Genomic DNA, 23,997 nt, shown 5'->3' with positions numbered 1-23,997 from the left:
AGATCAACCGCCCAGGGTCTACCAGCTAGATCCTGAGGCGAAAATCATCTTTTATGCTTTCAATCGGAAGATGTGGCACCCAAGATGACTGCATCTAAAACAACAAAACAAATAATGAAGTTGACTCTGACCATTCATATTCTCTATCATCGCCTTCGATGCGCCCTTAATCCGGAAATTCAGCATACACCAACACCACTACTGATTAAACCTGGTATACTCAACAATGCTTTATCGCTCCATTCAACCCTTTAAGCTTATAGTGAGCTAGCAGCAACTGCAGTAAGTATTTTATTATTACTAATATCACACTGAGGAATTCCCTTAAAAGTATAATTGATACATAATCTTAGGTGTTAATTTCAAATAAACACTTAGCAACTATAGTCGACAAAAACTTACACTACAAAACTCTAAAAACACAGAACGTCGAAACAGACAAAGGAGAAATTAGTTCGAAAATCATTAGTTCCCACAGGTGGGGAAGTCGAATTAATAGGGTGTGAAAGTCAAATTAATAGGGTGGGAAAGTCGAATTAATAGGGTGGGAAAGTACAATTAATAGGGTGGAAAAGAACAACATATAGGGTGGGAAAGTATTTCCCATATTTGTACTACGCATGCGTAAAAAAACCACAAGTGAAAATTGGGTCAAAACTGTTCAGATTGTATGCAAATCATTAACATTAAAAGGGTGTATTCGATCAGTGTGTAACACATCGCTAAAGGTGAGGCGTCCCGCAAGGGCGGCCTCGTTCGTTAGCAATGGACTTGCGTCGCAAGGGTTCAGTGGAATCGTCAGTCGCCGTGCGGCCGTTCAATCGGTACCACGTCGTTGTTCCGCTGTTGTGACAAAGTGCCGGGATACTCAAAGTAGCGCAAGTACATGACAGAACGAATGGGAGCTATCGAGCCAATGCTCACGAATGATCGAATACATTTAACAATTTATCAAATAATTGGTAATAGCTGGGTGGGGAATTGAAATTTCGGCGTGTGATTTTCGATTTGACCTTTTGATAAGCTGGGTGTGCAGTTCAAATTTAGGCGTGTGATTTTCATTTTCATTATTCTCAGCACAATGTCGAGAGGAACCACCTCTTGCATGTTAATTTACTTTTAAACCGCTGGAATTTGTTTTTTCAACGTGGGATTTTATAGAGTGGTATTTGGCACTTTCCACCAGAGTAAAACATTGTAAGATCCCACGCGTGGGAAACATGTACTTTCCCAACCTTTTAATTTGACTTCCCCACCCGTGGGAACTAATGACTTTTTCCTGTGAAATCGGACGAAGGATTGAGACAAAAATACCATTAGATGCTAGAAATTTCCATAACTATACTTAATCAGTGTAATTTTCAAGTGAGGAGTAACTTTTGACCAAATACCAACAACAACAACAAAGAAAAATTTGTTGGTTTACATAAAAGGAGGTGGAAACACTCATGTCATCATCTGCTTCAAAGGAGTAAAGAGAGGAAGATGATGAAGTTTGGCATGTTAGACGAAGGGGTCCACAGAGGTGGGTACCACACTGAGGCAAAAAATAGGGTGGCAGATGACTAATATGTAAATTCGAAGGCGAAGAAGAAGGCAAATCATCATCAACCAATATCAATGCAAAAGGTAATTTTCCTCTACACTATGGTTAAATTGTTTGATAAGATATGTTTGAATGAACTTTTCATTTTCCTAATACAACATTTACATAATATAGTGTAGGTAGTAAGATACGTTTTGTTTATGTCAATTTACCTGAAACTTTTTCTTTTGCGATCTCTCCTGCTCCTTGGCACATCAAAAAATAAGCCACCACAAGCACACCAATTGCCAAATTCTAGCATTGTTGTTGGATGGCGATAATTTACCTTTTTCTTCGCCTTGGCATAGCGCTGAAATGCACGTGCTATTGAGAAAAAAATTATATATTGTAATTGTGATTGTTTACTCAATGTAGCCCTATATATATTTGCATTTTGGTTTCGAAGTCAAAAACAGGGAAGGAACATGTCAAAAATTACATTACGATAATCAATTTAGATTCATTAAAAACAAGCTTTTTCATCATTCATTTGAAAATTAGGAAAGAATAACATACTTTTTGCATTATCTGCCACCCTATTTTCTGCTTATGTGTGGTACCCCCCTCTGTGGACCCACATGCCAAACTTCATCATCTCCCTCTCTTTATCCCTTTGGAGCTGATGATGACTGATCCTTGAGTTGTTGTTGTTGTTGTTGTTTGTTTTTGTGGTTTGATATTCATTGAACCACAATGCTGTAAATTTAAACAAATACTTTTTCATACATAAAAAATGTTGTATTGAACAAAAACTTTAACAATGAAATGCAACATAATATTATAATTAAATGCTTCATAATTGACATGACAGAAATAAAGCTAATGATTTTCCTTTTTAGGCTACAGAAACCTAGAAATAAGATCATACCAAATCCTTCTCTGTCATAGGCAGCAAGACTAAGTAAAACCGGTTAAATACTTTTCCCATTTGTTAACCAAAAATATTTATGTGGTAAAAGGCAAATTAATACTTACGCATTTGCTCGTTTGCAGCCTCTTCCTGTAGTTGCTCCCTTCTTTTGGCGGCGCGATCTCGTTCTCCTTGACAGAGGAAAAAAATTAATAGGTTATAATTAATCAAATAGGGGAAACCTACGTGACTTTGGAGGAATTGATGGTACATCTCAAAGACATACATGGTAATAATTTCTTTATCTCCTATAAAACACAATTTTACTCTCTAATCTGATACTAATTTTATAAAAAGTATTATATACTCGTATCTAAATGAAAATAAACATACGGTAGACTATCTATTATAGCACAATACAAGATTCTTTTACTGAATCCTACTTTAGCAAAAACTTATTATGTTCGGAGTGTGTTATCATAGAAAGTGATAATATCTCTTTCTAGCCAGTTATGAAATATTTTAAGAGTTCAAAAGAAAAAAGTCCGTATTTTTACTTTGTTGCCTTGCTGAAGAAATAGATATGTTACTTTTTATGATAGCATTGTTTTAGTAGTTTATCTAAATCAATTTGTACTAATCGTTCGTACTTCGAGGGTCTTCATATATAAAATCATTTTCCTCCTACAAAGGTAGAATACAAATAGACTATGTAGTCAGAATTTATTCCAAAGAAAGTCTAACTGTGATTCACATCATAATCCAACTTTAATCAGGTGTGTGATTTAAATGTAGGTCACTACCTACATTTGTACTACACTTTTTGAATCACATCTGGATTGCATTTTCAGGAAACAAAATGTATGATTCAAATGTGAGTTAGAATCTGTAATTCAAATGGAATCCTGGATCTTATTCTGATCACATCTAGATTACAGTTCTTGGATTATATTTGAAATACAAAATTAAACAATAGAATAGAATAGAATTTAAACAATAGAAACAATCCCAGAATGCAATATCTGGACAACATAATGGCAAATTTGTAAACACAGACTCTCTCTCCAGAACTCGGTATTTTCTGGCTGCTCTGAAACTACAATGATACACATTATAGAACAGCAACCCTATTAAAGCGTAATTTGCTTAGTTTACTTCTAGTTTAGATAATGCTAAACTTTCACAGCAGCGGCTCACACTGTTACAGGTATATTTTATTTCTTAAAATGCATTGATTAACAGAAAAAAGCAGTGTGCAGCAAATATATTCCATGAGAGGCAGCCTAGGTTTAAAATTTTCCAGTTATTCTAATGTCCAAAGAGTTATAAATTTTGAAGCATATGCTTGTGTTTGGTTGTTTAAAGAAATCACCGAGAGTCAAATACACATTAAATTAGAGAAACTTACCTTTTTCCTGGGGAGAATCTTTGAAGAAAATTGAAGCAACACCAAATTGAAATGAAAGAGCAACTTCAATCTTCTTTATTCTTGAAATGACTGTATCCTCATTTTATTAAATTAGTGAAAAAACTTTTTATCCAAATTGCCTTAAGATTTTCCTTCTAACATGACCTACTTTCACAAGAAATTTGTCGAAGTGTTGTTAAATCGAATCAGATGTCATTCATGATAACACTACTGGGCATGCTCAAAGTGTTTTTACATTTAGATTACATTCTGTCCAATTACTGATATTTTATTGTAGTTCAAATGTAATCCAGTTTCTGGATTACATTGAGGTATTTTTGATTTGATTTTGATGTCTTTCTTTTTTATGAACTATTTACATTTAAAAAATCGTAAACGATAAACAACCCTATGAGGCTTTCGAGTTCGGAAGGATGTAAAGTAATGGAATAAAATGTACAAAGATAACTAATTCACAAAAACAAAATAAGAAGAAATGATATTATGATACAAGCGAATGACTACAAAAGGCTAGGAGAGCAACTGGCAGCAACAACATGAAAGATTATTCATTGTGGATGAGCTTTGTTTTAAGTTTTTTAGAGAAAATGGATAAACTGGAAGATTTCAGATTTATACAATTACGATTCCAAATCTGAGGACCATAGAATCGAATTGGAGAAGGAGAATCACCAAATACTAGAGTTGTGAGAGAATTAAGAGCTGGTTGTCGTGTACCAAGAGAATGTTTTGGTTTACTGAAGATTGTGCTTACAAATTTAGATGATGTATTATTGACATATTTGTAGATTGATTTACCACATTCAAGTTTGTAAAGTGATGGTATCTTTAATGGTTCAAATTTCCCCAGTTTATTTTTATCAAATATTTTATTGATTTTATTAGATAATTTATCAATTACGGTATTTAATTTTCCAAGGCTTTTGGTATTAGGAGAACCCCAAGAGGTAATACAATATTGCAAGTGAGAATTTACAAATGCATAATAAAGAGAGAAATACGTGATGGTGAAATCAAATGACTTAATTTATTCATAAGACCTGAACCTTGTTTTACCTTTGTTGCGACATAATTGATATGGGTTTGCCAGTCTAGTTTTTCATCTATTATGACACCCAAATACTTTGCAGAACTTACCCTTGTAATCTGAATTCCTGCTAACAATATATTGAAGTTTTGTATATGTTTTTTCCCTGAAAAAAGAATAAAACAAGACTTTTTAATTTTCAATGACAATCTATTGTTGATCAGCCAATGGGATACAAGTTCTAATTCATTGTTGATTATATTCTCTAAGGTGGCTGTATCTTCATGACTTAGAAACAGGGACGTATCGTCAGCAAAAAGGGTAAAAGAAAATTTATTTGATGATAATGGTGGATCATTTATGTAAATAAGAAATAGGGTGGGGCCCAAAACAGACCCCTGGGGCACCACACCACATTCCATATTCACCAAACTTGAATTTTCATTTCCAATGCTTACTAGTTGTTTCCGATTTGCTAAATAGCTTTTGAACCAATCGTTAAGCGGACCCCTTATCCTCACATCATTAAGTTTTCTTATTAGAATTTCATGATTAACGGTGTCAAATGCTTTGGCAAGGTCAAGCAAAATTGTGCAGCAGGTTTCGTTCTTTTTGAGGCCAGCATGGATTTCATCCGTTAATTTTAGTACAGCATCAGAAGTTGACTTACTTACCTGGAATCCAAATTGGTTCTTAAATAAAATTCTTTTGTCAATAAGAAATCGTTTTAATCTGTGGTTTATGGCCTTTTCAAAGATTTTGTCGAAAACGGGTAGAACTGAAATAGGTCTATAGATGGCTATGTCATGCTTATCACCATTGTTTTTGAAGACAGGGGTAACCTTAGCAATTTTAATGTTTCAGGGAAGATACCTTGCTTAACAGATTTGTTAACGATGATAGATAGAGGGGAAGCAATAAGGTCTCCAATGGCTTTAATGACGTTGATTGGAAACTTGTACAAATCTACAGCTTTGTTTGGATCAAGTTGGTCGATCAATTCTTGTATTTCATAAGTTTTCACTGTATCAAAGTACATACTTTGGTTTAGGTATTTAATGTCAGAAAGTGGATCATTACCGAGCTTCATTTTTTTCAGGAGATTAAGTGCAACTTTAGAGAAGTGGTCATTGAAGTGTTGAGCTATCTCTTGTTTAGTTAGTATTTGTTTTTTTCCACGTGTCATGAATCGTGGAATTGAGCTTGACAAGTTTCTTGAAAGTAGTCGATTGACATCTTTCCAGAGTTTTTTTGAATTGTTTTTAAGTGATTAAAAATTTTGTTTTCGATAGAGGAATTTACTTCGTCTTATTTCTTTGTTGATTGTGTTTCTTAGAAATTGATAGTCATTGAATCCAGATTGAATGTAGATTCCATGAAGTTCTTCTTTTTTTGAACATTTTTCTAATATTGAGTCTGTTATCCATGGTTTACGTAGTCGTTTAGTTTGACTATGAGATAGAGGCTTTATAGGACAATGCATATCAAACAGTATAGAAAGAGTGTTGTGTTATTCATTTTATTGAGTTTATTTTCGATGTCAGTTCCTATGAAGTCTTGTCGAAATTCTGATAGGTCAAAATTAGTGAAATTTCTTCTGAATATCAATCAATCGATCAATCATAATTAAAAACACTACTACACATCATTAATAATAGTGAATTTTCCTCCCAATCAAGAGTCGATGTCATTTGTCGGACAAGCGGCTTTCATTGCAATACATCAACCTATGTATCGAACCATTTCTGAAGTGACAGGCAAAAGAAAAACGACAACAAAAACAGGAACCGTTTCTGAAGTGACAGGCAAAAGAAAAACGACAACAAAAACAGGTCCAACGAAAGACAAAATAATTAAAGATTCGCGCCATAATCCAATCCTTGAACTTACATCTATTGCCGTAGAAGAAGAAGTGATGGAGATAGAAAGGACTGTTCGAAAAAATAAAAAAAATACAGAAGCACCAGGAACAAAACGTCAAAGAGTTGAAAATGCTGCCGAAAAGCAAGAAACTACCGATTCACCTTTGGATGACGCGAGTGCTCCACGGACACGGAGAGTAGCGAGTTCTGTCTCGAAATCTTCCGTAGCAAGCGATCCTGTTGATGATGCTCATGGTGAAGATGAGGTAGCCCAAGTTGTTTTGGAAAGGGTAGACTGTGTCAGCAAGGATAAGGAGAGAAAAAGAAAAATCAAATGCCAGTGGATAGGCTGCAACACAACAGTTGAAACCAAAGAAGGAATGACGATACATATCAAGCAGCATGCAACATATTTGTGTTCCTGGAGAGGCTGTGTCTCTTCAGGACGCCAATTTACAACAAAGAAAGGATTCCTGTTGCACTTGATGACTCACACTGGTGAAAAACCGCACCAGTGTGGAGTCGTCAGGTGTAACAGATCCTTTAGGAGGCCGCAGGATTTGAAAATCCATATGCGATCTCATTCTGGGGAAAAGCCGTACAAATGCACGCATTGTGACAAAAAAATTGTCAATTCAAGCAATCGGCTGAGATATGTCCGAACCCACATAGAAAAAAGACCGTATGTGGTCCAAAGATAACCCTAACTTTAAAATCGTATTTTGGATCTCATTTGAACTATATCAATTGGTGAATTACATTTGAACTAGTGCTTAACCACACTTGTATTATTACAGTACAGTTCAGTGGCGTATTTAGGAATTTTGCCAAGTAGGTCAAAAATTTGAAGCCGAGTGGTTGCAAGTCTGGTTCTTGGAAAGTCTATATTCCTTGCATCTCGCGTTTAAGTATTATTTTTCATTTGATTGCTGAGTTATTCTATGCATAATCGCTCAATGGGTTATTATTTCTTATTTGGCGCGCCTTCAAAGAGAGCAATTAATCGTTAATTGCATCCTGTAGAGAGCAATTAATCGTTAATTATAAATAAACCGTTAACTCTTCGATGCCGCGCCAATATATACAAAAGTGATTTAAATTTTTTTTCTTATTGAACGTTTTAATTGCATTCGAGATTCATTTCGAGAGAAAGAAAATCTATAAACAAAAAAAAAAGCAAAACAGAGAGAAAAGAAATATGTGAGACTCTTTTTAAATTCAAGATCCCCTGAGAGTGTTTAGTGTTTTCATCTTACTTTAATATACGGCGTTTGTTTGTCATTAAATTTTTTGTTTGCAACATGCAAATCGAGGAGGCTTTGGATCGCCTCGCCACTTATAAACATGACATTTACGGCTTGTTTTTGCCACTCTCGCCTCTCGCATGTCTTTGCTATGCAAGCAGAGTGGAGGGCCCGGGGGGGGCACTTAGGCAAAAATAGGTACGGGGACGTGCCGCTGGTCAGGGTACCTTTTTCAGTGTTGCAGAATTACTGACAGGGTATCTAAAATTGCAAAATCCTGATCTGACAGGGGCGCAATTTCATGATGTGTGTCTGACAGGGTCTGTTTTTGCATGGAGAGTTCTTTTGCAAATCGTTTTGACGCGGCGGTGAGCAGACCCCTGCGAGGGTAAACAGCTTTTTACAAATACTTATCGCACGGCCAACACAGGCGCTTTGCTGCTGTTGTCTCGCACCACACGCCCGCCATTGCGCCCTCTTAAAGGGATCGAGGCTAATTTCAAAGATACCTCTATTGAAATATTTAGAATAAAAATGTTCAGCTGAATAGTGGTACTAACAACATTGTTTCCAGATTTTGATTCAGATTTTTTATTTCAACTGTTATCTTTTGTTTCTTCCCATATCGTTGAGACATTCCGCTGTAGGCTTAGAACAGCTGTAGAACAGAACAATACTCTCGACTCTTCTGTATTAGTCTCATTGACATCCTCTCGTCCTCTTTGTAAAAGCGTCGTTTTAAAGCTTATACTTGCAAAATAGTCCTTTCAAACCTAGACTTCATCAGTTCTGATTTTGAGAACCTTACCGTGGGATCACAGAAGATTCCGATTTCTGCTATAACATTCCACTTGCCACTTGAAAACAGATGATAGTTAGTTCCGACTAGTTGAAAACAATGAAACAAGTTGGCCGATTATAAAAATAATCAAAACATTACTTCTTTTTTGCGTTTTATGATTTGCCAGCTTGGATTAATTCACTTTTTTCTGCCGGTATGCCCGGGAAAACTAGCGGAATGATCCCGGAAAAGCGCCAGTAATGCTAGAGCGGGAATCGGAATTTTATGTGATCCTACGGTAATCCTGGAAACGGATATCTGAAATTTAACTACGTTCGTTATTACGTTTTTTGAAACTTTAGCGTTCTATTTGTTCCTGTAAATCTATAATATTGTATGACCTTTCTAGCTTTGAAACACATTTTGTGGAAGTAGAGAGTGATGATTTTGAATCATATTAAAGATATGTTACTTTGTAATTTCATAACTCTCGTCGTCGATTCTTTTGGTCGGTTTTCCAGGTATTGAGGTTTAATGTTTATGCATAGTATAAGAAAGCCGCGGCTGGAATGATGACGCTATTGTTTTTGTCGTAAATGGATGTTCTATCTGTGTCTCCGTGGTTTATAAGAACTAAGTCGAAGGTAACAAAATCCTTAACCTTAAAAGTGTTCATAATATTCAATTGAAGAACAATTACTTTTCAAGTCTCAACTTTTTCTAACTATCCTCTCTTATTACCTTATTTGAAGTATATTTTTATAAATTCCAAATAAATTTTTATAAATTTAGGAGCAAATAACACACATTTTATTAAAAGAACTAATTTTCAAATGTTAAACTTTGAATGTTTGCTGTCACCTCAATATTGTTGTTTTTCGAATGAAATTTTCACAAAATGCAGCTTGAATATTTATTTACTAATACCAGTAATGATTTTTCAGAATAATCAGGAAGGCACTTCGAGGCACTCAATTTTCTTCAAGTTCTTAAAGCACTGACATTATGACGTTCCAGTACTTTTAAACCAAGAGTCTTTTCTTTTACTTTGATGTTATGAATGCGTGAATTATCAAGAGATTTGCGTTTATGATCAAAATTACGTCTAACGAGGGAGTTTGTTAAAAGTCAAATTAAATTGACAATGGAAATTTTCATTGAACCATGAAATATTCGTTCTTACGACATAGATAGAACAACAGAAATTCAGCTGTACTCATTCCAGCCGCGGCTTTCTTATACTATGGTTTATGCAATGCTGTAGTTTATAGCCTGGAAATGTTGATATCACGTTATACTTTACGAAAAACGCGAAAAACCCATATAAAGAGTAGGTTTTTAACATAGAATCTGACAGGGTAGGTTTTTCAGGGTAGAATCTGACAGGGTATAGGTTTTTCACAGTAAAATCTGACAGGGTAGGTTTTTCATCGAATTTTTCTTCTGACAGGGTCTATTTTTCATCAAATTTCATTTCTGACAGGATCGACTTTTAAAACTCCAGCGGCACGTCCCCGTCGGTCGTCAAGGTCAGTGCCCCCCCCGGGGTGGAGGGACGGAAGAGTTCTGAAACGTGTGCAACCCCTTTTATATTGTTTTGATAAATGGTGCTATTACGGAAAATAATTCTTTTCCGTCTTTGGCGTTTTGGCGGTCGTCACTTTGTTTACTCAAACTGTACAAAGATTTTTTTGAAACAAATGCATACTATAATTTGATAAATGGTAATGTCACGTAGTTCATGTGTAAATTTGAAGAAAGTTATAGCACATGTCATGCTCCTGCGGTTAAAATTAGTCCTTTTCCGACTTTGGCTTTTTGGCAGTCATCACATTGTTCACTCAAACTGGAAACTGATTTTATTTAAACAAATGTATATTATAATTTGATAAATGGTAATATCACGTAGTTCATGTGTATATTTGAAGAAAATTGGAGCACTGCGGCTGTTAAAAATGGTCAAAATAATGAATTTTAAAGAATATTTTCTGTAAATACAATATTAGAGATCTAATTGACGTTATTTGTAACTTTTCTAAATGAGTGGGTTCAAAAGGATAACAGATATAGATAATTATAGGTCTTTTCTTTTTAGGATTTGGAAGAAGTAATCAATCCAAAGAAAACAATCTATGGTTCAATATCTTTTGCAAAGGAAGGGACGGGCTGTGATTTGGATTCTCTTAGAGGCAAGGGTGCAAAAAAAACTAGTTCATTAAAAGGTTAGAGTTTGTTTTCATCATATTCCAATATAATTGGCACACGAAACAAAAAAATCTCTAACTTTTGATAGAGTTTTGAATTAGATTGCGATCTTGTTCTCGTTGAAAAGAATATTATTAAAACTAAAGAAAAATTATAACATGAAAAAGAAAAAATCAACTTCTTGTAGAATTGTGCTGTAATTACTACTTTCACAGGAGTAATTCTTCGATCTTCACTGATAAAATTGTTTTATTAGATCGAAAGATATATGAATCAAAGTTTATCACTGACTGAGTAAAAACATCGAACAACAACAAAAAGTAGATATTTTATTATAGTCAACCGGATGGAAATATTTTAAAGCTCTATCTTTTGACCGAATTATTATTATTTTTTAATTCTTTCAAAAGCGCTATAAGCCTTAAAATTCACTTATGTGTAAATGGTAATTATAGCACAATTAATTATACAATGTTTTGGTTTCTCGAGATTTGCGTATTACAATACGGATTTTCTTTTTACGTTACAAAATACCAATGGACATGCTTCCTGAATTGGATAATTGGACTTCGGCATGTAAGCATTGGATTTTATTTTTTATGATCTTTTCTCCTTTTTTGCGATTTTCAAGCAAAACAGATCAGAATTATCTGACATTTTGTGAAATTTTTGCCTGTTTGACGTTTTTTGTCAATTTGTCAATTCAATTTTAAGCTGGGAGCAAATCATCAAAAGTTGTTTTTAAAACATTGTAAAGTTTCAAGTTTGAACCCGATGTCCAACATTTACCGGGTCAATGAAAATGCCAAAAAGTTTGGAAACAGTTTTTGACCAAACTCAAAATCTTTAAAACAAATTAAGTCCTTTTCATCCAAAACTTAAAGAAAAAGATGTCACATTGCTAAAAGCATTCAAATCAAATGTCGGAAGAGCAAGATTTATGTTTGACGGTATGTTACCAGCTTTAATGCCCTCGCAGACTCGATTTCATGTAAACTTTTAACGTTATTTTGAATGTAACTATTTATTGCGGGATTTTCAAAATATTGTGAATATAAAGTAAATTTTCTACTTCAAATTTTACTTCTCTGCTTAAACATACCTCAGGGGGATATTTTCGTCGGGTAAAGATTTTGTCACTTTTGCCTACGAAAGCCACACATTTTTTGTCACTTTTCCCCGACGAAATTATACCCTTTAAAGTATCTGAAAATGCAAAGTAGCTAGTCATCTCTTTAAGTTAAATGTTTTGTTTTAGATGAAGAGAAATTAAAGATCCAAAAACCGAAGGCTCGAGAATGCTCTCTTTCGAAAACTCCAAAATACCCACGTGACTCAAGAAAACCGTCGTGGGGAGACCCCAGAAGAACTACATGAGAAGAAGACTCCAGAAGACCCACGTGAGAATACTCCAGAAGACCGTCGTGAGGAGACCCCAGAAGAACTCAACGAGAAGAAGACTCCAAAATACCCACGTGAGAAGACTCCAGAAGACTGTCGTGAGGAGTCCCCAGAAGAACTAAATGAGAAGAAGACTCCAGAAGACCCACGTGAGAAGACTCCAGAAGACCCTCGTGAGGAGACCCCAGAAGAACTAAATGAGACGAAAACTCCAAAATACCCACGTGAGAAGAATCCAGAAGACCCTCGTGAGAAGACCCCAGAAGAACTTAATGAGAAGAAGACTCCAGAAGACCCTCATGCGAAGACTCAACAAAACCACCATGAGAAGATGCCAGGAAGTTTCCATGAGGAGACGCCAGAAAACGAGGAAGAATCTAAAGATGAATTTATAGATGAAGATGGCGAAGATGAAGATGGCGGAGATGAAGATGGCGAGACCTTCTTAACAAAAGAAGACCGTGAGAAGATCCTTCGATTGCAAGTTAAACTATCTGTTCTTGCTGCTGAGCGAAGAGGTAGTCTATTTTTTTAGCTTTTATCATCGGAACTGAAATTGACTTTAATTGAATATAACACTTATGACATGCTTTCATAATTATATGTACCTGGTTGATTTTGATTACGAATCATTTTGTGATAAAATTACCTGTCTTTTTTGAATAAATTTTTAATAGAAAATTCATATATAACTTTTAATTTTCCTGCCTAATTTGTAAGCCGAAAAACACATTTTCGTAATAGAGTGTCATAAATTAGCTATAAATTTCTGGAGATCGAGGCTAATTTGATAAATGGTAATATCACGTAGTTCATGTGTATATTTGAAGAAAATTGGAGCACTGCGGCTGTTAAAAATGGTATTTTGTGACTTTAGTCTCCAGACAGTTTCAGTCTCAGTTTCAAGCCAATCTTGGGTTATGTAATCAACTTCGTCGAACAATTGCTTTCATATGATTTGACTTTGAAATTGTCTTTAATCAACATCTGGTGACGCTTTGATTGCTTTCACTCAATTTCTCACACTCATAACATGTTAGAGATTTTTGACTTAAAATTTTGATCTTATTTTATTCTATATATTTAGATTAGAAACCGTCTAAAAAAGTAATATATAACAAAGTTAAAACTGTTTTTTTCTTCTCAAAACAATCCAAGTATGACAAAGCCTCATTTCACCTAATTTTACCTAATTTCAACTGTATTAAACAATAAATGCACATAAACAGAATATTGAGTTTCTGTGAAATCGTGAAATATTTTGCTTAACTTGCTTCTGAATTTTTTTAAATTTAGTCAAGATCTTCACTGATGAGAGCTCCTCCATTGAAACTGCCTCCATCGAAACCTCATTCATCGCATCGCCTCGATCGCAATTGCCTCAATCAAGATCTCATCCATCGAAACCTCATTCATCGCAACAGCTTCCATTGCAATCGCCTCCATCAAAACCGTTTCCATCAAAACCGTTTCCATTAAAACCGTTTCCATTAAAAGCTCAATCTACAAAGTCGCAAATATCTGGAACTTAACTGAACAGATTTCAGTTTTCCAAAACACCATAATTTTTCCTCAAATTCTACTTCCAAGTAATTTCAGATAAATGTTCTTTATGAGAGTGTAATTCACATTGCATTTTGAAAATTCAGCATAACAAGTGTAGCAAGAAAATCATTACCGATCACCCAATTTTTCTTTTAGCTTCCAATCAAAGTTGTGCACAAATCAGACAAGGTTGTTGTCAAAAACCTCCTTTGCTCTCCATCAAAATCCAATAACGAAACTGTAAGTTAGTACCAAAAAATACTGAAAAAAATCCATGTTCACTAAAGTTTTGTTTCTTTAAAAAAAGTCTAATCAAAGTACAATCTCTTATTAATTAGATGGTGAATTAATTTCAAGAAAAACCTCATTAGAATAACTTAGTTTGAAAAACCCACAAACCCACACGACTTTTGCTCAAAAAGGCACCCACACCTACAAACTTAACCCTCATAACCCTAATTGTGGTCCTAAACCTAGGATGGGCATTATTGCTATTTCTATCCTCTGCCCGTACGAGTCTTGTGGGCAAATGAGCACGGGGCTTACGAGGCACCTGACAAAAAAGGAGCACGGCACCCATGATAAATGGACACAAGCGGAAGCGTCGATGGAATTGTCATGCAGGAGGAGAGTGTTCAAGTACTAGCATTTCCTTAGTTATAACAATTATGAAAGTTTTGCATTTTCTCTTCTATCCCTCCCCCTCGTTCAATCAATTAATTCACTCCCGTTTCCCTCAATCAATTAATTCACTCCACTTTCTCTTTCGCCCTCCCAATCCCTCACTCACTCAATCAATTAAATCAACAATGCTAATTACTGATTTTCTCTAACAGCCTTAGCAATATAACCTTTTGAATGTTTTAAAATTTGATTTCAGCTGGATTACCAATGAGTCCCACAAAGGTGTTCACAAGTCAAAAGTTTGCGTCATTCATGGTAAATGCGTCAAACGCATGGACCGACACATCAAATACTCGCACAAGGATGTAAGTATTTGTTATTAATCTACTTTCAGTTGGTAAATAGGTTAAAGGATCTAACCTTCTAAATAGTTAGAGTTAGAGTTAGAGTATCAGACTTTTCAGGAAATCTTTTTTTACCATTAGCCTTTTTTTTATTTAGTGTACATTTTCTTTAAAAGTTTTTATTCATTGTCAGTAGATTACTAAAACTTTCAAATTATTATCTTAGAAATACACCAAAGCCTATTTTGTTGTTTTGAATTTTTAGTGAAGTGCTTCCTACAATTACAAAATTTGCTGGAACTTAATTCTGATTTACTTTAATGTTGGTGAAAGGGGTGCAAGGATTAGTTTCCCACTTATTGATTAAGATTTTGTTAATATAGTATTTTTCTTGTTCTTTTCAGCAAAAAAAAAAGTGACAAAAATGAGTTTGAATAGTGCTATAATTACTACGAACTTTTTTTCAAAAGGCACGAAGGGCACGAAGGCACGCAAGGCACGAAAAAAATCACACTCTTAAAGATGTAATAGAGGGTTGATTTGAGCGATGATAATTCGTTTTCTGTTGTTGTGAGAGCCAAATGGTTAGGATATTTGAAAAGAGCGTTCAATTTCTATTCCGGAAAATATACGGAAGGGTTAGGAAATAGTGCTCGATCAACACAAACACTTTTAAAAAAAGGATTAAAAAATGGAGGCGCTGCATAAACTGTAAACTGGTGACTTATGACTTGTGAAAGTTTAGTGGTAAAGATTTGAGATTTCTTCAAGGATTTTTGCAGTTTTAGTGCAGAATTCTTTTATCCTTAAACACATCAAAGTATTATTTTGCTGTTCTGTAAGTTTTTTATTTTTTTTCTGCTGAGTCACTTCGTTGTCATGTAAAATACGCTGTGAACTTTGAGACCTTCGAGACCTTCGAGACATTTGAGACCTTCAAGACCCTGAAGACCTTCGAGACCTTTGAGACCCTCGCGACCTTTGAGACCTGTCAGACTTTTGAGACCTTCGAGACCTTTGAGACCTGTCAGACTTTTGAGACCTTTGAGACCTTTGAGACCCTCGAGAACTTTGAGACCTTCGAGACCTTTGAGACCCTGGAGACCTTTGAGACATTTGAGACCTTCGAGACCCTCGAGACCTTTGAGACCTTTGAGACCCTCGAGACCTTTGAGACCCTCGAGACCTTTGAGACCTTCGAGACCTTTGAGACTTGAGACCCTCGAGACCTTTGAGACCTTTGATATCTTTGAGACCTTTGAGACCCTGGAGACATTGGAAACCTTTGAGAACTTCGAGACCTTTGAGTCCCTGGAGACCTTTGAGACCTCCGAGACATTTGAGACCTTTGAGACCCTCGAGACCTTTGAGACCTGTCAGACTTTTGAGACCTTTGAGATCTTTAAGACCTTTGAGATCTTTGAGACCCTGGAGACCTTTGAGACCCTCGAGACCTTTGAGACCCTGGAGACCTTTGAGACATTTGAGACCTTCGAGACCCTCGAGACCTTTGAGACCTTCGAGACCTTTGAGACCTTTGAGACCCTCGAGACCTTTGAGACCTTCGAGACCTTTGAGACCTTCGAGACCTTTGAGACCTTTGAGACCCTCGAGACCTTTGAGACCTTTGATATATTTGAGACCCTGGAGACCTTTGATATCTTTGAGACCCTCGCGACCTTTGAGACCTTTAAGACCCTCGAGACCCTTGAGACCTTCGAGACCTTTGAGACCCTCGAGACCTTTGAGAACCTCGAGACCTTTGAGACCTTTGATATCTTTGATATCTTTGAGACCCTGGAGACCTTTGAGACATTCGAGACACTGGAGACCTTTGAAAGTGGCGTGATGGGAACTTCATGTAAAACTATCGTACGTATAAACATTAAAACATTGATTTTGCATCTTTACAGAGACTTCGAGAGGTTTGTCCGTATATTTGCATCGAAACCAAGCATCTTTTAGCTTTTACCCTGTTCTGTAATTTACTTAATTTACCTACCTTGTAAAAACTCCAGCTTGACCCAATTTTACTGGATGTGATTTTTTTCAAAGTTTGGAAACTCTTATCTTAAGTTTACTGGAGTCAACACAAGTACTTCGCAGTCTCTTACTCGAGTTGTTGACAAACAGGAGCAAACTCTTCACATAAAAAGTAAAAAATCTGCGACTTTTTACCAACAATAAAATCATTTAAAATACAATCACATGTCAATGTTCTATTTCTCTGACCACCAATGCGTATTCATAAACAACAAACAACAACCAAAGATCCCACATCATCGAGGGTCGGTCAAGCCAAAATTTCATAAACAACGACAAACAAACATTTCTCCTTCCACTAAATAAGGGGAGGAATAAATTCTTCCAGGTTAGCCATATCCAAAAGCGCAAAATATTTTTGTTCCCATCAATTCAAAACATACAAAAAGTCCAGTGATGCTCACTTCAACATACTACCAAGATTCAATCTAATTCTAAACCAAAAGGAATGGCTTTCCCACCACATGTATACAGTTCATTTCTTTAGCTTAGATCCTCTTCTTGCAACGAAGCAACAACTCTGTTTAGCCTTGCCTGTCGATGAAAGAATAAAAATTCCATCTTCTTTCTTCTCATTCCGCAAGTTCAGCTGCTCAGGTGAGTTAAGGAAAGTCCAAAACCTATTTCCCGATTTTTCCACCGCTTCCCATTGTTCCTTAACTCTCGTATATAGCTCAAAAGAAGCGTATTAATGAGAGGATTTCGGAAAGTGCTGGGCCGAAAATTTAAATTAAGCCAATCTCAAGATATCGGCCAAAAACTGATTTCGACGTTAGGAAATACGTCGAAAAAACACGTCAAAAAAGACAAGTTAAATGACGTCGTTTTTTAAAACATCGATAACTTCGATTCTCTATTACTACAATTAACACCAAATTTCGACTGGAGACGTTGATTGTTGATTTTGAAATAATGCATGAAAAAAATTTGTTGAAATTTTTTGATGACGTCATCATTATTTGACGTATTTTAGTTTTTACCGACAGTAAATGACGTCGTCTAAAAATTTTGAAAATTTCTCCACAAATATTTTACGATCGTTAATCTACGTCTCCAGTCAAAATTTGGTGTTGATTGCATTAATAGACTTGAAGATATCGCTGTTTTCAATAATGACGTCATTTGAATCTTACTTATGACGTGTTTTTTCGATGTATTTCATAACGTCAAAATCGGTTTTTGGTCGATATCTTGAGATTGGCTCAATTTAAATTTTCGGCCCAGCACTTTCCGAAATCCTCTCATTAATACACTTCTTTTTTTTTTTTCTAAAATAAAATATATTTCTTGTTAGGAAGTAGTCAAAACAGTTAAATATATAAATATAAACAAAGTAATGAGCGGCTAACAAATTCTAGAAGTATAACGAAATATGTGGACGTAACGTAAATAACGAAATATGTATATAGATGGGGAGCTAGACATAACTTGTAGCCTCCGTAATGTCAATGTCCACAATGTTTGTACGCATTTTTTTGGGTACCCTACTACCTCTAACACATAACACTGTTGATCGTAATAAAGCGAAGGACAACTTTGTTCTGATATAATTGAGAGTTAAAGAGAATAGTTCCCCCTTTTTCTCAGAAAGTAACAGAGCCAGCGACCTGATGAGAATTTGGGCTTCTCTGCCAGAACCTCCGTTAGTAGTAAAGATTAGAGGGGTGAAAGAGCCGCCTTCAATTCTGATAATCCTTTGGTTGTATTGGCGTTTCTTCTCTTTCTCGTTGGCACTGAACATGGCATTGGGGCTCATACTAGAGTACCTTTGGGCATAGGCATTGAATACCCTCACATCAAAAAATGCCCTCTGGCCTCTAGTCCAGAACCCCATTGCACTAACGTCAGCTCTTGCACCATCCACTTTTATGGCTCCTCTTGGTAGGTCTTCTCCAGTGATTGGTTCGAGGCTCGGTTCGACTGATACATCCTCGGTTACTTCACTCAGAAATGTACAGATAGTGTCTCTTATTTCATTATGTATACGAAACCTCCTTTTGCACACGATAAAGCATGATCGATATTGAAGGCTTTCCCACATGCGCATTGATTAGGAAGATGTTTTAATCTCCAACGGTATCTGATTGTAACAGAGTCGAAAAACTCACGTTTTGTAAGATTAAAGTTTTCACTTTTGACTGGTTTCGCAGTGAGCCAGTTGGAGGCCCCTTTGATCTGTGCTAACTCATTTGCTTTCTTCTCGTCCGATGTCATTTCTGCTATACACTTCTTTTGAGCTATATACGAGAGTTAACCCTATTAGCCCCAGGGGGGGGGGGGTAGAATTTACCACGCTGGAGTTCTTTTGTTTATATCTCGGAGAAAAATTTTTTTAACGACTTGAAACTTTCTGACTTTTAATAAATTCTTATTAAGAGTACTTGTGCAAAATTTTAGGGTCATAGGTTTTCCAGATCAGGTTTTATGACTTTATTGTGAAACATGACATAAAACCCACCTAAAATCACTTAAAACTCAAAATTTTAAAGTGCTGATAACTTCTAAACTATTTATTCAATTATTTTCAAATTTTGACACGTGATAGGCATTGATAATACAAATTTAAAAAATCAAAAGAAAATTTTTGAAAATGATGACGTCATCATTTATGACGTCATCAAATTTTGAAAACTTTACTCGTCTTCAGCATAGATTTTAAGAAAAACTCTTCGTGGAAATTGCAAAACCGGCAACTATGTTAAAGAACAGTCTTTTACCTTTCAGAATCTTCAAACAGAAGTGAAATATCTTTATTGGTTCGACTATAATAGACATTTTTGTAAACCATATATTTGGGATTTTTTCCGACAGGTGGAAATTTTGTGATGACGTCATCAGTTTTTGAATGACGTCATCAATTTTTTTTTTATTCCTGGAAAATTGTATCATGATGGAGAACATCTGTACCAAATTTCATGGCCATAGCTCTTCTAGATCGAAAATAATCGAGGGTGGTAGATTCTACCCCCCCCCCCTGGGGATACAAAAGTCAAAAAAGCTTGGGGCTAATAGGGTTAAGGAACAATGGGAAGCGGTGGAAAAATCGGGAAATCAACATAAAAGGGCTTGCGGAACGAGCGTTCTGTTTTCGCAAAGCGAAGAAATTTCAAAATGTTTAAGAAATCGACGACTCCATTATTAATACAGAATTTAAAAAACAAACTACAGTAATAAGACCTTTACATTTTACCAAGAATTTATTGCCAGTGAGTCATAACAATAATTTCAAAGAAGAGGATGTTGAAAAAATCAAAAGACTGATAAAAAAGTCATTTGTACTAGATGTTGTAATACTTTTGTAGTAGTTTCAAAAAGTCTTCCTGGAAAAAGTATAAAGATATGTGACCCCCCAAGCAATTCGGAGTACATTATAAATGAGACCGGTCTTGGTGCGGACAGATCGATAAAATGTGCGGCAAAAAAGCGGCGAAAAGATTACCGTGCAGTAAAATGATACCTTTGTATCTACCAGAAATTATCCAAAAATCTTTCCTAGAAATTCCATTCAAACGCACTTGATCGGTCACTAAAGAGCACCATTAGAATGAGTGCGGTATTCAGTGCGGTCATGGTGCGGACATTTTGTTTTTATTGTTTTGCTTGTTTGAACTCGAGGCTGAAATTCTTACGGCAATCGAAAGAAATATAAACAAACGGCGGGGACCGCACCATCGTCCGCACGGACCATACGGTATTGTGCGGTCTTCTGGCCGCTTTTTTCAGCTTTTAGTCGCACAATTAACCAGTCCAAAAGCGGCAGAAGCATGACCGCACCAATACCGGTCTCATTTTTAATGTACTCCAAATCGCTTGGGGGGTCAATACAACTTTTCACAAGGTAAAACAACAAAAATAACAAAATAAAACTGTAAAGAGTAACATCGTAGCATGGACATGGACTTGGTAACATAGAGGGATTACAGTGGTATTTAAAAGGGTAATACAGAGCTTTTAAACTGAAAATAATTTGATGAGTTTTAAAAGATCCTTCTAGAATTTTTCAACAAACGTATCCTGTGAAAAAAAGACCCTGTTTCAATCATGAAGTCATTAAAACAATAACACATTGATGTGAAGTTTTAGTAATAATGTAGTCTTTCTCGTCATTGTTTTGATTCTGTAGTTTTAAAAAATTACAATAAATGTGACATTGTAATATGGACTTTTTGATAGTTTAGAATGTCATAACTAAAAGTGGTAAAGAATAAAATCAATTTTTACAAAAATATCACTAATTTATAAATTCACTACTACATACATTCATGCAATCAAAAAAGCAAATCCTACAATGACTTCAAACCCCTTGAAACATTCCAATATTATAAGGCAGCGATCACGAACCTCTCCGGATGCATTACATTTTGCCAGTAACATGTTCAAGAATTTTGAGGAAAATGCTGTGAAAGAGCTTATTTTATTTGGAAATTATTTAAAGTGCTTGAACTGAATAATGACCACCAGCAGCAGTGAATTTGAAATTTTCTACTACTGACTTAAAAAGATTAAAAATAAAATGGAAGTGTAGTTTCTGATTGCTGCCTTAACATGTAAAATTTAATGTCATTAAGCATCACAGGTCACACACAAAACATCCCATGTACCACCAAAACATTCACAATTTGTCCCCCTTCTTGTGTCGCATTATATTATTTATACGTAGCTACATAATATTAATATTGAATCTTGATGGGCATCTGGTAATGTTTGCGTTTGCTGGATCTCAAACTACAACAAAGTTTTCTTATGTCGTGATGAATAATAGACCTTATTGAAGTTTTTGATTTTTCTAAAAAAGCGATGTGTATTACAATAGAATTCCCTCGAGGAGTTCCTAAGAGATATTATTTGTAATACACTCGAAACAATCCCACAATGCATCACTTTTTTAGAAAAGTCAAAAACTCTGATAAGGTCCATTAATAAACAATGTGTCTGTTCTTCGCAGCATAGGGTACCTCCTCAACAAATGTTACTGACCACAATCACCCAATATTCGATGGCGTATGTATGATCTTTGTCGTAAAAGCGTTTACTCAAATACGCTGAACCGTGTATAGACAACATGAAAAAAAAATCATTGTTTGGCTGAATGTAAAGTTTAACCATGACATGACATTTCCAATAAAATTATAAAGTCTCAATGTTAAAATATTTCGAAATCCATCCAAATGTTGCTTTTTTTAAAATCTGACTTGACAGTTGCAGAATATTTGGTTTGATCTCAAGCCATAAAAATAGTTTTCGATGAGATCAAATGATGTAGTAGAAATGGTTACTCCAATCAATTGTCACAAAAATGTGCCATGCAGTATGGATGCCACAAGGTAAACAACCTTGTCAAACCATTGCATTTATCGAAAATTTCAAGTTGACAACAAAAAAAACAGCCACACACATTGTCACATTATTAGCAAGTGGATGGTAGGACAGCTCTCCTCTCCCAGAGGAAGTGGTAAAAAACCTCAAGAATGATACTCGAGTAAAATTTCCAATAAGTGTGAACAGCAGTAACGTTATTTTACAAGCAAAAGATGCCTTCCAGCTTAAAATATCAGCAGGATCCTGCTTGAACTTCTTGACAAAAATCGCCATCTTTGTTTCGCAAGTCTGCAAAAGTGAAAGTAGCAGCAACGACATAAAAACGAACATCTCGCACTTGATTGGATAGTCAAACTCGATATAACACTTTTATTTTATAAAATAAAGAAAAGTCTACTTTGCTCGGGGTTTTTTCGTGAACCAAATCGGTAGCATTTCTCGAACATATACAAATTTACGTCCCGCGTTCGCAGATCTTGCCAAAGGATGCGGAACGCAATAAGTTTTGGACTTTCCATAACTCACATGAGTGCTTTCTTCGTTTCTTTTCGTCAAGAACCATCTCTTTTCAAAACACCAATTTCTCTTTTCAAAACAACAATAAATGTTTGTTTGTTGTGTTTTTAGTCAACATTCGAATTTGGAAAAGTTCGAAAGCCCTAAGCTCGAGTCAATGCAATGACTTCTTGAAAAATGAGCGCCATTTGAACGCTTCTTGTACGCTTCCAGTCCGCGCTGATTTTCCTATCTCTTCTTTAGATTTCCTAATTTAAACCTTAAGGAGATAAAAACAAGGCTTATCTAGTACCGATAACCACGTGTATTATCTCCGTAGCTTTTAACAATTGGTATATCTAAACGCACGAGGCGACACTTTTTGAAAAAAACGAATTTAACCATCCGTAATTCCAGGTCTCTCCGCCGCGATTCTAGGTTTGATCTAAGGAAGGGCGGACGGCTTTCTCAATCATTTCTGCGTTTGAAAGATTGTATATATATGTGAAGAAATTCAAAGAATTTCTGTCCAACTATCTTCTTTCAGGAGATTTGGGTGGCAGAGCAGCATATGCATTTCGTCCTTATTAGGACTCGTCAGCACTGCATACTGCACCCTGGTTAGGCAGATCGAATTGCCTAGCATCTCACGCCATAAAATATATAGTAATTTTTCATTTGCGCTCCCCAGCGTAGGTGGAATTTAAAGGTACATATACACGATAGCAAAACTGCTTCGCTCATGTATATTCGCTTCGCAATTAATCATGATTAATGATTTAATATAATTCTTAAAAGAGCCCTTTATGAATAAATCGAATTGAGCAATCATAGTAATTTGACAGGTAAGGTTATGGTATGTTTTCAGACCAAGCTAGCGAATTTATTGATAAGATCTAAGAAGCAGGGTAAATAAAAAAACAAATAGGATATAATCTAGGATTTGGATCTAGGATTTGGAAAATCCTTAATAATCAGTTAATGCATATAACATTTTGATATCGGTTGGCAATCAAAATTAACATAGGTTAGATTTTTAGGATTCTTATTACACTTTACACACATACAGTGCTTTGATTATTTTATTTCCAGTCACTTTTCAAATCTTTTATTCCAGAAATTACAAAAAACTGATTTTAAGTTGCACATCTTCAAATGATGGGTGAACCATCTAATGATACAGACATTGGATTCAATATTGACGATAACAATTCTTTATGGGAAGGTGTACGTTACCTAGCTT

The 23,997-nt window shown here is 35.5% G+C and overlaps 2 protein-coding genes across 2 annotated transcripts; one reads left to right on the top strand and one right to left on the bottom strand.

Moving 5' to 3' along the window:
• The first annotated feature begins 6,575 nt into the window (after positions 1-6,575).
• Positions 6,576-13,916, top strand: LOC136819841 (proteoglycan 4-like). Its single transcript, XM_067076081.1, has 4 exons — positions 6,576-7,019; positions 10,874-11,000; positions 12,324-12,902; positions 13,681-13,916. The coding sequence occupies exons 1-4, from the start codon at positions 6,576-6,578 to the stop codon at positions 13,914-13,916; spliced, it is 1,386 nt and encodes a 461-aa protein (XP_066932182.1).
• A 1,847-nt stretch (positions 13,917-15,763) lies between these two features.
• LOC136819840 (collagen alpha-2(IV) chain-like) lies at positions 15,764-19,154 on the bottom strand. Its single transcript, XM_067076080.1, has 3 exons — positions 19,049-19,154; positions 16,181-16,729; positions 15,764-16,083 (listed from the first exon to the last, which is right to left on the bottom strand). Exons 1-3 carry the CDS (start codon positions 19,152-19,154, stop codon positions 15,764-15,766), a joined length of 975 nt encoding a protein of 324 aa, XP_066932181.1.
• Between the last annotated feature and the right edge of the window lie 4,843 nt (positions 19,155-23,997).

The sequence above is a fragment of the Clytia hemisphaerica genome, unplaced genomic scaffold (genome assembly GCF_902728285.1).
Source record: "Clytia hemisphaerica strain Z4C2 unplaced genomic scaffold, Clytia hemisphaerica genome assembly, whole genome shotgun sequence".
NCBI classification, from domain to species: Eukaryota; Metazoa; Cnidaria; class Hydrozoa; order Leptothecata; family Clytiidae; genus Clytia; species Clytia hemisphaerica.
This window is presented reverse-complemented; position numbering and strand designations above follow the sequence as displayed.

Excerpts from the sequence above, each read along its gene's own strand:
- LOC136819840 (XM_067076080.1), bottom strand. The coding sequence starts at position 19,154 with ATGACATCGGACGAGAAGAAAGCAAATGAGTTAGCACAGATCAAAGGG. Across the intron at positions 16,730-19,048 it reads AAACTTTAATCTTACAAAAC|GTCTCCAGTGTCTCGAATGT; the intron begins GTGAGTTTTTCG and ends CCACTTTCAAAG. Across the intron at positions 16,084-16,180 it reads AGGTCTCGAAGTTCTCAAAG|GTCTCGAGGGTCTCAAAGGT; the intron begins GTTTCCAATGTC and ends AAGGTCTCAAAG.
- LOC136819841 (XM_067076081.1), top strand. The coding sequence starts at position 6,576 with ATGTCATTTGTCGGACAAGCGGCTTTCATTGCAATACATCAACCTATG. Across the intron at positions 7,020-10,873 it reads ATGCTCATGGTGAAGATGAG|GATTTGGAAGAAGTAATCAA; the intron begins GTAGCCCAAGTT and ends TTTTCTTTTTAG. Across the intron at positions 11,001-12,323 it reads AAAAACTAGTTCATTAAAAG|AAAACCGTCGTGGGGAGACC; the intron begins GTTAGAGTTTGT and ends ACGTGACTCAAG.